This window comes from Parasteatoda tepidariorum, chromosome 3, assembly GCF_982258835.1.
Source record: "Parasteatoda tepidariorum strain Cologne lab strain chromosome 3, Ptep-v5.0, whole genome shotgun sequence".
NCBI lineage: Eukaryota > Metazoa > Arthropoda > Arachnida > Araneae > Theridiidae > Parasteatoda > Parasteatoda tepidariorum.
Window position 1 is genome coordinate 99,915,761 of NC_141757.1, and position 14,508 is coordinate 99,930,268.

The 14,508-nt window shown below is 27.2% G+C and overlaps 1 protein-coding gene across 1 annotated transcript; it reads left to right on the top strand.

Annotated features, from left to right (window-relative positions):
* The first annotated feature begins 54 nt into the window (after positions 1 to 54).
* LOC107454652 (protein NipSnap homolog 3A) lies at positions 55 to 14,010 on the top strand. Its single transcript, XM_016071909.4, has 7 exons — positions 55 to 300; positions 3,926 to 4,226; positions 7,419 to 7,577; positions 9,016 to 9,171; positions 10,249 to 10,332; positions 11,648 to 11,749; positions 12,095 to 14,010. The coding sequence occupies exons 1-6, from the start codon at positions 271 to 273 to the stop codon at positions 11,722 to 11,724; spliced, it is 807 nt and encodes a 268-aa protein (XP_015927395.1). The 5' UTR covers positions 55 to 270; the 3' UTR covers positions 11,725 to 11,749; positions 12,095 to 14,010.
* Positions 14,011 to 14,508: the final 498 nt, after the last annotated feature.

The window sequence follows — 14,508 nt, forward strand, 5'->3', positions numbered from 1 at the left end:
GACAATGTGAATGTTGCCATTCAGCAGAAAAAAATCTTCCATAATGCAAGAATTAAGGAGAGCCGCTGAGCATTTATAATGCTATGTAAGCGAAAACTCAAATTTGAAAAAGTTTGTAGTACGAAAAAAATACTCACCTTGGCATTAAAAAACAGAAACAATTGACCTAGCTCTTTCAAGATGACATAATTTTTTCTGAAAAATATTTAATACCATAATACTTTTATTTACAAAATATAACTGTTTAAATAAAGTTACCACTATTTTGTTATGGCTGGCTTATGTGCTAAAACCTTTCAGGTACAATTATTTTAAAAATTTCTTTTCTAAATTTTAATTTTTAAAATTTTATTACGAATGTTAGCTAATCTAGCCGGTTAGACAATGAGGATTTTCTTGTGAAAAATCACTTAGTGTGAGTCTTATATGAGAAAGCCATTGCGTATGTGTTTTAAGTAAAACTTTGTTAGTATTAATTTGTATGTATTGTAAAAAGATATTATGTAATTCATTTTAAACTTATGAAAAGAGTATTTTCGGAAAATGTCATGAATAACATTAATTTTCTTGTATAATTTTTAACCCTCTAATTCATTTCTTAGCTCTTTTCATAAAAGGAGAATGATATGAAGGGGAAAATAAGGTATACTGGAAAATGTAAAAATCTGTAAAAAAGAAGCAAACATATGCTTTAAAGCTTTTTAGAGATTCAAATGTAAAAGAATGAAATGTGAGAGCCAGGTTTTATCATATCGATATTATAAGTATATTGAATCATTCTTTTTTGCTTACAAATTAAAGCTTTTTGTCCCAGTATAATCTGATATCGAAATTGCACTATTAATAGTTGTCTTATAAATAAGATAAGTATGTGTGAAATAAGCAATTTAAAGTTAAATATCTGCAAGAAAACTCTCTTATTACTTCCTGTTCATGACTACTGCAATTGTAAATATGTCTTAGAGCCACTTGTAGTAAATTATAAAAAATGCATAATGGCTTGCATTAAGGCTACTTTTATCCTTAGAGTTTGACCCCTTCTGCTACTTTCTTTGTTTTTTGAAGGTGATTTTTAATAAAACTTGCTAGATAATTTGAGGCTTGTGCCCATATGGTTGAATTCTACTAATTATGCCAGTTTTGTACCTTAAGAGATTATCCATATATATATATATATATATATATATATATATATATATATATATATATATATATATATATATATATATATATATATATACAGTGAATTCGCGATAACTCGAATCTGATGGGACTGACGAAAAACTTCGACATATCGGAAGTTCGACTTACCGTTAGTTTCGGTTTGGACTTCCAAAATATTATCGGATTATTTAATTAATGCTTATCAATTACAAATCTTCCAAATGCTTACAATATTTAAGATCATTTTTCTGGCAAGCCATTTACGATAAGACTGTTTAAGCACTTTATGATACCCTGGTCTATCGGCTGCAACTTTGCTGTTGTGTTTGACGGGAGAAACTGCAAGTTTACTGCTTTCAAATTAGGTAGATCACTATGCGCTGTGCATTTATACATAAAGAGTATCACTTTTCTTTTTTTAGCGAAGAATTTCTGATCCAATTTTCTTACATAGTCTTCAAATAAAACTGATGTCATCCAAAACTTTTTGTTAGACTTGTAATCCAAAGGACTGCTTTTGTTAGACTTGTAATTTACATTCTTGAAACATCGGGGATTTCGGTATTTTCCGATAACAAGTAAGGGCAATTTCTTTGTCCGAGACGCATTTCCTTCAACTAGGACAGTCAAATGTTTCTTGCTCATTTTACCCCCTGAGTAGTTTTTATCCTTAAACATCATAGTCTTATTTGAAAGACATTTAAAAAATAAACCCATTTCATCAATATTGAAAGCATCGTTTTAACTGTATCCTTGAAGTAAATTTGGTAACGTTTCATTTAACCACTGTTCACATACTTCAAGAGGGACAGCTTTAGCTTCTCCATGAAGAGTGCGAAAGACATTTTGTGTGTTTGTTGCAAAGGAAGGGGCAAGATATCAGCTCCTAGGTTTTTTTTTCTTGCTTCAAAAGATCCAAAAAAATCGAGTTAAAGGGAGTAAAATTCGAGTAATCGAGAATAATTAACATGAAATTGAAGATAAAAGGGTCGGGCCCTCATAAAAAAATCGAGTTATAGTAATATTCGAGTTATCGTACTTCGAGTTATAGCGAATTGACTGTATATATATATATATATATATATATATATATATATATATATATATATATATATATATATATATATATTCAAAAAAAGAAATTGTTGCAAAATAAAATTTTTTTATTCAATTGTTTTTCTCTTGAAATTACTGTTTCTCTTTTTTATTCATGTAGTTCAGATCAACTATATGTGTCAGTCAAACAGTCATCAAATATTTAAAATATTTACTATTATTGTTCTTATTAAAAGTCTTTATAAGTACTATCCACACAAGTTAAAATTTATATGTTTGTTGATTAATATTCAGTTTAAAGTTAATATCCAATTTTGATTGAAGGTATTCAGTAATTCTCCTTTTTTCTTCATTCTACTTTTATATTTAATTTAAATTTTCTTCCTTGAGTCATAAATTTTTGGATCTAAACTATCTTATATGTTTATCTCAAAAGCCTGTTTATCTCAAAATTTCTGAAAATGAATACATTTAAAATCTGAAATCAGTGTATTTCATGTTTATCTTGAGCAAATTTCATTTAAAACATTTGTATCTTGAATTTTGGTGGAAGTTACAAAATTAAAAACTATAGAAATTGTCTTGATATTACAGAAATCATTGCTCAAAGATATTCCTTCTTCAATAACACAAGTGACAGAAAAATTACCTGACTTTGCAAGAAATAGCAATATCTTTACAAGGGTGTAGATTATTTATATTTAAATTCAGATGAATGAATATTTGTGAAAAAATATTTTACAAACTTCAAAAGTAAATCAATACTTTCTGATATGTGAACTATTACGCAAATATCTCTATATCTCAAATTTTTTTTATTAGTTTGAATTCTTGAAGTTTATGAGTGGGACTTAAATTTAACTCCATGAATTATTGCTATTTCAATGTATTTTGTGTTCTATTTTTAACACAGATGCTAGTTTATTCAAGAATTGTGAAAAATAATTTATTTTATTTCTTTATTAAAGAAAAATTTATTATCAAAATTTTTTAATCACTTACAGACTTCCTAAAAATATTTTGAAAAAGCTATTGTAACTTAAAAAAATTAGAATTTTGGAAAAATTTTAAACTAAAATATTATGCTCTGGGAAAAAAATTAGGATCTGAGAATTTTCTGTATCCTTGATGTGTAACATGCGAGACCTTAGCAGGTGCAGAGATTTAATTTTATATTAAGGGTTAAAAAACTAACCCATTTATTGCTTTATAGCTATCTCAATGTTCAACTTCAAGGCATTGAGATTTGGAACCCAACCCAAAAAACAAGGGATCAAGTATTAGGACCAACGCGCACTTCAATGTACCTAAAGTGACTACGAAAAAGTCAGAGGAGGAGATTTATATCTTAACAACTTTTTCTAAGTATCAGAAAAATTTTAATGATGGATTTGCATTTCGTGATAGCCTTACAAGGCTAATTGGTTGGGTGCGAAGGATCATTGAAACACTAATTTTTGGTTATAAAGGTTGAAGATTATTTTCGTGACAAAAATGTCATTTTATTGTGTTATGTTAATGTTATTTTGTTGCAAGAAAAACTAGTAACACTTTTTTAAAAGGATTTTATTTAATACCTCTATAATTAAAAATCTCTTTGTCTTGAGTTTTTTTATTTAAATTTCCCTTGATATTCAAGATAGACAATTTAAATTGTATTTCATATTATATAATCTTGAATTATCTTTACTTTGTATTTTTCCAGATATTACTCCCTTATTGGAAGAATTTTGGTCTAAAATATGGTTATAACCTTCAAAGAACACTTTGCATTCCTCCATTGAACTCTTCCTCAAGAGAAGCCGAGGATAAACTCTATTTAAATCAGAAAGAGTCACAGAAAATATATGAAATTAGGACCTACAAAGTTCGTCCAAAATATTACAGAGATTATATAAAATTTACGGAAGAAAATTTTTATCTTCGTATTAAACATTCAAAGCTTTTTGGATTTTGGAGTTCTGAATTGGGAGCATTAAATGAAGTTATTCATGTTTGGGAATATGGTGAGACATTAAATTTTTAATTTACTTTTCACTCTGCATTATATGTACAGTGCACAGAATAAGCACACTGAAAAACTTTTGATCTAATGATCAAATTTTGAATGAAATCTGTCAAATAGTTTCTGAGTTATCAAATTTTAAAAATCTTGTATTTCGACCACCTTTGTTAAGTTTTGTATTTTGTTATTTGAAATTATATTTTTACATCTCACTATTCAAAATTATCGAAAAAAAATTATATCTCACTATTCAAAATTTTTAAATAATAAATTAATGACAATAAATAATTCTTAAGAATTTTTTTTTGCATGGAATTATCTTTGATAAAGGAATTTAATAATTATGTGCATAACTTTTTCATTTATTCAGAAAGCTTTCGAGATCTCAGATTGCAGCTACTCCCCCCCCCCCCCATATTTTTAAAGGTTAAGAACACAAATCTTTTGAAAAAGGGGTTTGTTTATTCAGGAAAAGAAGATTTCTTTTCCGATTTCCTAACTTATGCCGGCAATAATTAATTAGCCTATTTAAGCTAAAGCTTCTATGCTATTACGATTGAATCTTGAAATCTGATCATTAGATCATGTGAAAATGTGATCATTAAATCAGAAGTTATTTGGCATTTTTTTTCATTTTGCACACTGTATGTAATTGTTAAAGGATAAATAAATTATTTAATTGTTTGAACAATTTATGATTTTTTTTGTTCAGATCTATTTATTCTTATCCCCAGTGGCAGCTTGAAGTTCACCCACCTTCAGATCGATGGGTACCAACTTGTCTGGGAAGTAAAGGCTGCCTGTGTGCAGTACTGACCACATTGCTACAATCATGCCGTTGGTCATGAAATTAGGAAGCCTTATTCTCCTTAACCCCCTGGCTCACAAATGGACTGTTGTGGGAATACTTTTTTTATATTTATTCTGATGTGTCTCAGATCTTGAAAAGTTTAATTTTTGTCTTCAAAAATATAATTATTATAATTTAGATTCTACATAAGTATTATAAAAATTCTTTTGCGATACAGTTTTTTCATTAATACTTTTTCAACAAATTTAGTTTGTTATATCTTCTATTCTGAGTATTTTGTAAAGAATGTTTAGAAATTCTGATATCCCAACAAAATTTTCTCAGAATTTTATATGAAATTAATTTATAATTAATTTTTGCAATACTCAAACGAGGTATTTATTCCACTCTTACTAGCACCCTCTCAAGCTCTCAACCACGCATAATAATGATTTTTTTTTAAACATAAATTTGTTAGAGAAAGCGCAACATCGGATAAACTTCGAGAAAAAAATTCCTGCATGGCTTTGGAAAGAATTAATGAACTACGGATGCAAACACTAAAGTTATGTGTAAGACAAAAGTTATTGGTAGTGTTAAAAGTAACTCCGAAATGGTGAACATTTAAAAGATTTTTCACTAGAAATTATTGTAATTTTTTTTAATGTTTTTTAAACTTATATTTTAACGAGTAGCAATTTTGTGGAAAATTCCAATTCATAACAAAATAATTAGTTAATCAATGTGAACTCAATGCCCCCCTTTTTTAAATTTGGCTACAATTAGATAGAATTAATTTTTAATATGATATTAGGACCTGAGAATCTCTAATTGCGTATTCAGTAATCACTTTTCAACGCACGCAATGCCATTGTAAATTTGTGTTTCAATCTTATTATTAGATAAAAAAATTTCTTTCCCTCTTTAAATTTTGTGAATGTTACTTTTGTGCTTAAAATTTGACAGTCTTTTAAATATCTTCTATGTGCAAGAGTACTAAATCATGTACTCAAAACTGTGGCAACTGTCTTAATGTTAAACTCACACCTATATTGTGTTTTTAACTGCCCTGCAGTCGCCTCAGGCCTTCACCTCTTAAACTATCCTACAGAAGAAGATTAATATTCATTTAGTGCCATAGAAATAGCAAAGACTATTCAAGCACACCATGAGATATGATTCAATAGAGGATACGATGCCAACCAACCGACTAAACCATGTACTAAAGTTTAAAAAAATCTTTACAGTGAAAAAGAAAATTCCAATTATTTCTTCATTCAGCAATCACATGTCTGTATCTCACTAAATTATGTTGACTTTATAAATGTACAATAATCATGCAGCTCATGAAATATAATTATGTTTTCTGTCTTTATTTCAGAAGTAGTAAAATAGTTTAACAAATTAAAAATATTTAAGTGCATGTCACTTATTTGTGTAATTATGTTATTCTAAAGATAGAAAATTAAAATTAAAAAAAAAAAATAGTTAAATGCAAAATTAAGATTTTATGATCTGAAAAGCTGTTATTATATGTAAACACTTACGTATTGCAGTTTTTTTTAAATGTTTTTCCTAAGAAGTTTTGTAAAACAATTTATACTTTATCTTAATTTCTAGTCACATCTTAAGCATTAGGGGAAGTGATAATATCTCTTAATTTATGTTCTAGTTATAACTGAAACTATCCTAATAGTGCTTTATTGAAATCCAAGTAAACACTATATACAAGCAATTTTCCATTGTTTAATGGCTGTTGTTGCAAAACTTTTTTTTACATACTTCTTTTAGTTAAATAAGTCATAAATATAGTGTAAAAAAGTTTGAATTATGTCCAAGTGTACAATACAAGAGGTCTCAAAATTATTTTTTTAATTGTAATGTGCACATGAAATAAACAAAGTTCTGTTGTTTTTACATAACTCAGCAGTAAATAAAGTTTGTTTTTATACAGTTTTTTATGTTATTCACATAAAGGAATAGTTAAATTTTAACCTGGAAAGCTCCAACATATCTACGAGATTGTTTTCATGTACAACTGCGATTTTTGTCTTTCAAGTTGCAACAGAAAAAGGCACTTTTATGCACCAATGTCAATTAAGAACCCCAGTACTTTAATTTACAATGTTGTAAAAGATTTGATGTGAAAAGGATTTAAGAAAAAAACTCATTTATATTAGAGCATCTAGGTTGGGAAGAAAATTTTGAGTTATTTTATATGCTAATTATTTACCATTTTTCTTGGCTTTCATTTCCCTATTTCCCTTTGGCCATCATTTCCTATTCATTATTCATAAGGATTTACTTTGCAATTTAGTAAATACATATTATGAGTCCATAACATATAAGTTTATATTTTAGTTTTTTAACTGCTAATTTACTTTTGTTCATTGCAAATTTTAGATAATCATGAGCATCGAGCGAAAGTTAGAAAAGCGTTAGCGAATGATAAAGAATGGCAAACAAATTACATCAGTCAAGTTGCTCCTATGTATATATCTCAGACAAATGCTACAATGATGTTGCTACCATGGAGTTTAATTACTTTGCCGAGCAAAAATGGTTTGTTTTAATTGTTTTTTAATTAAATTTATTTTCCAAAACTTTTAATTTTTTTGTATGCGCTTAGCTATTTTCTTTTTATAAAAAATTTTATATCTGTAAAGTATTCCATACTGAAAGTTATTAAATTGAAACATGGTTTTTATTTATTTGTTTAATTCATTACCCATCAAAGTCAACATATACATTAAAATGATTTAATCAATCCATTACTGGTTTTGGCTCTGCAGTACTTTGGGATGGAGATTTATTATCTTGCATGCAGGATAAGTCTCAGTTAAGCACTGCCTTTAAACTTAGAATTAATTTAATAAGTTACAACTAACAGAGGTAAGTATAAAAACAATCACAGATACTTGTAAACATATATGGCATTAAATCTTTTATAAATATTCATAATCTTCAATCTTGCCTTTTTCAGTGTTATTATTTACATTTCCAACCTCTAATACATGGATGAAACCTGTTATTTTTCCTTTCTCTAGTTGCAGATAGTTTTTTTAAAATCACCTTCTCTTTGTTACACTTTAGAGATTTTAAAACACTGTTAGAGTTTGTTCCTTGGTTATTAAACTGTCCATGATTTTGAAGATACTGCAAAACCCTGCTGGTTTTTATTCTTTTCTGTTGAATGTGAGTTTCTAGTTCAAATTTAAATCATTAACTTAAGTCTTTTTTTCTGACTATCAATATCGCTTATCAAAAAATGCTTTGTTGCATCAGCTCTGGACAAATTGTTGTTTCATTGAAAAGAAAAAATAAACCTACAATATAGTGTTATTATGTATATATAGCATGTTTTGTCATTTATAGAATTTCTATGAATAATGACTTTTTATTTGATAATTTATTAAATTTTTTTTAAAAATTTAATTCAATATAAATGGTTTTTTTTTATGTGTCAAACATGTTTATTTAATGGTTTTCAAAAGACCCCTTTTTTCTCTTCCAAACTAGCTTAGTTTTAGTCATTTGAAAAAATGCTTTTAATATTGATTAATTAAAAGATCAATCTATGGTGTTTTCCTTTTTAAATTGAATTAATGAAGGGATTATAGATCCACTTCCATGTGGTGTGCCTTAGCTACATATTTTACAGCAAAGAGATCTTCCAGTACTGTTTAGCTAGACATCTTTTTAAAAGTTGTTTCTTTTCGGACCTCTCTTTAAGATATTCATTATGGAGGGTTACTGTATTTCCTGTTACAGAGTGCTTTGTGGGATGCATATCTATACCATTAAAAACAGAAAATAGTCAACACAAAAGCATTATGTTGTTTAATTTCAAGTAATTGCCTCCTAGAACCGGTTCTAGCGAGTAAACATTTTCTGAAGATGGCTTTTGTTTCTGAATTAAAAACTTTTCAGTTTGCCTTATTTGGCTTTTTAAATGTATCTTCTAAATGTTTTTCTATAGCGATATGCATTTTTATTACAGGGCTATATGAATTACAGATATTTCATATGAATAGCCACACTGATATTTGGGATGGCAGACTAAAAGCCGCAATGGAACTCAGTTCTCTTAAGTTAAAAAATGCCAATTCTGTTTTAGTTGGTTGCTTTACTTCAATTTTTGGACCTCATAATACTGGTAAGATTGATTTTTTATGTAAAAAAAATTGTACAAATTTAAAAATTAAAGACACACACTTTTTTTACTATAAACTAATAGGATCATTCTGGCTCAAGTTAAGAAATTCTATGTTTTATCACTGTTTTCAGCGTGATGATGCTTTTTACAGAATTGCAGCGACTTACAGCTAACTATTTGTATTTTACCCTGCATTATTTGTTCTAGCCTAAACATCTATATTATATAAAACGCTAATACGTACGTATGTATCAATAAAACCGATGATATCTCTTTTCTCGCGTTGGCAACAGTTTTCATTTTTAATTGATGGGCTTCGGCGCGTAAGAGCATGTAGTGAGCATCATATGGCTAATGTATATTATATAAAACGCTAATACGTTTTAATTGATAGGCTTTGGTGCGCAAGAGCATGTAGCGAGCATCATATGTCTAATCGGGTGAATTCTCATCGAATTATTAAAAAATTTCTCACAAAATTATCTTCATCGAAGCTGATGCTTTACATCCGGTGTTCAGTACTATTTCATATTGTTTTAAAACACATGGTTTTAGCCCTCTGGTGGGAAAGACTTTAAAACAAAACTTACAACAGTTACTTTTCTCAACAACTGAAATTTAGAATAGTGTGATTAAGAAAAATATGTGAACTGTTTGCAATTTCAAATTAATATTGAAATGTGCAGGTTTAGAATTTTCTACAATGAAAAGTTTTCGGAACTTCAGTGTTAAAAAAAGTATACAAAAGCTAGACGTTAAGAACGTATCCAATGAGCGAGCAAAGCGAGCATCGGATTGCGAAGCAATCCGAAAAGAACTGCTAAAAGCAGTTCCGGGGGTTGGCGAGCTCCAGCGAGCAGGGGGCGAAGCCTCCTAGTAACTTTTATTTCTTTTAACTATTTATATTTACCTTAATTTTAAATTTATGTTGTGTAACTAAGTATTTAATTAAAGCTGCTACGAATGTTTAACATTTTCATTCATTATTATTGCAATAGTTTTGAATAATAAATTATGAATAAGCATATTTAAAATGTGTATATTCATTCCAAATACATGAATATCTTCTTTTTACAGTATATGCTTTATGGCAACATGAAAGCTTCGATAAATTTGCATTTGGTGGCTTGGAAATTTTGAATGAGCCCAACAGATCTATCTGTAAGCATTTTTTGATATTTTTTTACATTTCAATGAAAGTTCAGTTATTTAAAATGTTTAAAAGTAGCATAAAATGTATTTTGTTAATTTTTTTAAAATAGATATTTTAATATTTTGTGTTCTTTTAGTGTTTTAAATTGTTCGAATTATGCAATTAATACAATTATGGATGTTTTCAATATCACAAACTTCAATAAGATGACCTTTACGATGTTACAAAAAAAAATCTGAATTCTCTACCCATATGCTATGTTGTCAGTTGATAAAACTATTTTTAGCTAAATAGTTTCTTGTTGATTCTGGATTTCAGATATTTTTGATCGCCAACATATGTTTTCTAATTTCCGAAGAAATTATAAAATTTTTTTTTAACTTCCAATCTTTAAAACTTTTTCTTAAATGAATTTAGGAATAATTTTTTAGAAATTTTCTTGAGAAAAAAAAAAATCATATTTAAAAAAAAAAAATTAATTATTCCTTAAGAATGACAGGAAAGATGTGTGTATGTTTAACTCTTTCATTGCGACGGACAAGATAACTTGTCTTCCATGAATATTCTCTGTGCTCTATTGTTGCATTAGTGAATATGGTTATTGATTGCAATTGATTATTATTTTTTTAAAGTAAACTAAACAAATTTTAAAGGAATTTGCTTTTTGTTTCAATTTTAGTGATGTTGTTGAAGTCAAAGCTCAGAAAAAAGGCATGTCATTGCCGTGATGAAAGTGTTAAAAATATTGCATAAAATAAGAAAGAGCTGCTAATTTTATGAATTCAAAAGAAGCTAATATTAATGAGGAAATAGTTACTATGGACAATAATGTCCCAAGCTGGAGTGATTTGGGAAGAATCAGAATATTAAGAGAAGCATGTTAGAAAATGAAGATCATGAAAAAGCAAAAATATTGAAATTTTTTGAAATAAAGAAGTAAATACATGTCATAAAAGTTTTAAAACTTTAGCACAGTTTCTAATATGACTGAATTGCAGCAACAAAAAAAAATTCGATTTTTGATATCTTGAATTTTTGATGCGACTAAATTTTTAGCACCTCCGTTCAAATTCCTGATGTTGAGTTTGACTGTATTATGGTATATTTAACTATTTACTTTTACAATAAGCTCATTACAAAAGTAGAATATATTCCAATGATAATTTAGATAATTTAAAAAAGTATTATATCATTAATTCAATATTTTTTTTAAAATCAATGCGAGAGAAGTATAGCATTTATTTTTTCGTCCTATTTGTATGAAATGTTTTCATTTGCTGTCATTTGTCTCTTTTTATACATTGATTTAGACTTTTCTTTCAGTGCATGCATTTTATCACGAAGTTTTAACTGGATATAGTAAAGGTCTTATTCCTCATAAAGCATCTCCTCTTCAGTAAAAACCAGTGCTTTCTTTTAGTCATAGTAAGTAGGAATTTGTATTAATAAAAACATTAATGATTTTTAAGTTTTACATACAATATCCCATCATAATAAATGTTTTCCAAAGCAATACAATAATTCCTCGGAATAACACGCTCTTGTTTCTACAACACTGCCAAGTAAATTTGGGCTAAACATAGTGTTTATTTTTTAAATTTGTGGTGCAAAAATTTTTTACATGCATTCAATTTTGTTTTCAATTTTGTTTGTTTTTGCAATTTAAGTTTTTGTAGATTATTCACATGAAAATTTCAGATTGAATTTGTGTAAAATCTATATTTAATTCCTTGCATTGAGTTTTATTTAATGTTGTTTTTTCTATTTTAGGCCTTTTTTTATTATTTTTTAGCTCTTTTCTTTATTATGTTGTCAAACTGGTGAACCTTGAATTTACTCTCTTAGCCATGGGGCCTTCGAAACAAAGCTGCTATGTCTTCCAACAACAAATTAGTTGAAAAAAAAGAAGAAAGAAATGCATGCAAGCTCATAATGCTTTCATCAGTATTTTTAGTACTACATATTTTTTTATTTGCATCTGTGATGTATGCTATAATAATTCAGCATGAACATATCAAATTTTAACCTTAATTACTTTTTTTAATTTATTAATTTCAAATGTCAAAAATATCTTTAATGTATAAGTATTTTATGTCTAATGTAAATGTGACAAAAAAGCGTACATTCATAATAACTTTTGATCTATTAGTTAGATTTTCATGCTGTAAATAAAATTTACCATAAATCATGAAATATACTTGAGTGCATAATTCCCTCTAATATGCAGCACATTGAAAATATGGAGTGAACTTAAATTTGATTGAAACTGCTGCACTCATTAGTCACAAAAAATCACGATCCTCTGAAGTAATTTCATGTGATGCAAATTGTATTAACAAACTTTTTTTTTTGTTACTGATTAAAATGAAAAAAAATGTGAACTTTAAAGCTTAAGAACTTTTATATCATATTGATTAAGATCTTTTTTCGTTGAAAATTAATTTAATGTCTAAATAAATTTTCCTAAGAGGTGGACATTTAAAAGAGAATTTAGTGCAAAATTGTACACTTACATATTGCTGTTTCACATGAACTTTTTAATGATAATTATGATTAATTAATTAGCTTATCTTACTTCACTTTATCAAGAAGAGAAAGAAAGTCAAATAGTCATACAGGTTACTGGATTACTTATGTTAGTACTTGAAATGTGCACCATTAAATCAAAAGTTATTTTGAGTCTTTGCTTTTTTTGCTATATGTCTTTTTGTCAATATATTGAAATTTTATGTGAAATAGGGTAAAAAAATCTTTTCTTTTGTAAAACTTAATTTAAAAAAGATAATTTTAAATGTAGTGAGGCATAATAGGAAATGTATGAATTTTGTAAAAAGTAATTAGCTGTCCATTATTTTAGTTTGATATCTTGAGTAGCATAATTTTTCCTTTAAAAGTTGTTGAATATCTAAATATAATTATATCCTTAATTTTTATGCACGTGTTGGTAGCTTATTAGCGTTTAACTGTGTGAAATACTTGTATTATAAATAAGATTTAATGAAAAGAGTAATAATTAAATTTAAAAGGTGAATTATTATAATTGACAAAAACACTATTTAAAACAGAGGAGAAAATGTTTTGTAAATGTATTAGAAGATATTTATAAACTAAAAGAATTGTATTTAAGGGTGATTAATTTTAGATAGGAATGGTTTATTAATTAATTTCTTGTAATTCGTTTTTGAAATGAAGTATAAATGCTAATGTTAAAATGATAAGTTGTTTGAAGCATATAATAACTGGTTGTTATGCATAATAACATAAATGGTTTGAAATGACATAAATTGTTTGAAATGTCACTTTAGTTAGTTAGTTTGTATGATATTTAACATCAAAGCCCTTAATATAAAAATGAGCAATGATAATTTGCTCACATTAGTTTGAATGCTAAGTCAACTCCTTCATATTCATTATAACTGTTTAGAATTATATTAATTTTCTAATAACTGTTGATTTATTATTATTCCTACTTACCATTTTGAATGTTTAATAAAATTAGTGGATTATAAAGTTCACCTGATTTCTCAATTGTTATTAAAAAAAAAAGATATATTATGATTTGTACTTAATGGCATGGATTTATGAGAAGTCTTCTTGTCTGGACTTTATAAAGTTTGAGGAAAATTTTTCCGAACTGAGATCATTAACTTGCTTCTTGCATTGTTTATAAAAGAGTATATTATGTATTAATTAAATACTGTATACGCATTGTAGTAAAAAGATTCTGTGTATGGAAAAAGTAAAATACTTTTTTATTTTAATAAAATAAAAATAGTATAAGTATTTTATCAAAGTATTTATTATGTAAGTATTTATTTAAATTCTTATCTGTTATTTTATTGTACTTATGTTTTATTATAAGTATTAAATCAAAACTGCAAGTCAAAAATTTACAAGCTGGGGACTAGTAGTTCTCAGCCTCTAAGTTTTGACTTGCAATTTGGTTAAGTAGAAATGCTATAGTTTTGGTATCCAGGTTTTTCTGTTAATCAGTATTTTATTTCTACTGGTTTATTTCATGTAAAGTTCTAGTCAGTGTAATTATTTTTAACTATCATTATTACCATTTTAGTGATATTTTGCATTGATTGGTAATTTGTATTCTAGTCTCATCACTAAACTCACTAATTATGAAGCACACACATAATTTTTGTTTTTAAAGTTAGTTTTTCAGGGAGACATTT

Coding starts and splice junctions, on each gene's coding strand:
- LOC107454652 (XM_016071909.4), top strand. CDS start 271: ATGGCTGGCTTATGTGCTAAAACCTTTCAG. Junction 301..3,925: donor TATGTGCTAAAACCTTTCAG/GTACAATTATTT, acceptor GTATTTTTCCAG/ATATTACTCCCTTATTGGAA. Junction 4,227..7,418: donor TATTCATGTTTGGGAATATG/GTGAGACATTAA, acceptor TGCAAATTTTAG/ATAATCATGAGCATCGAGCG.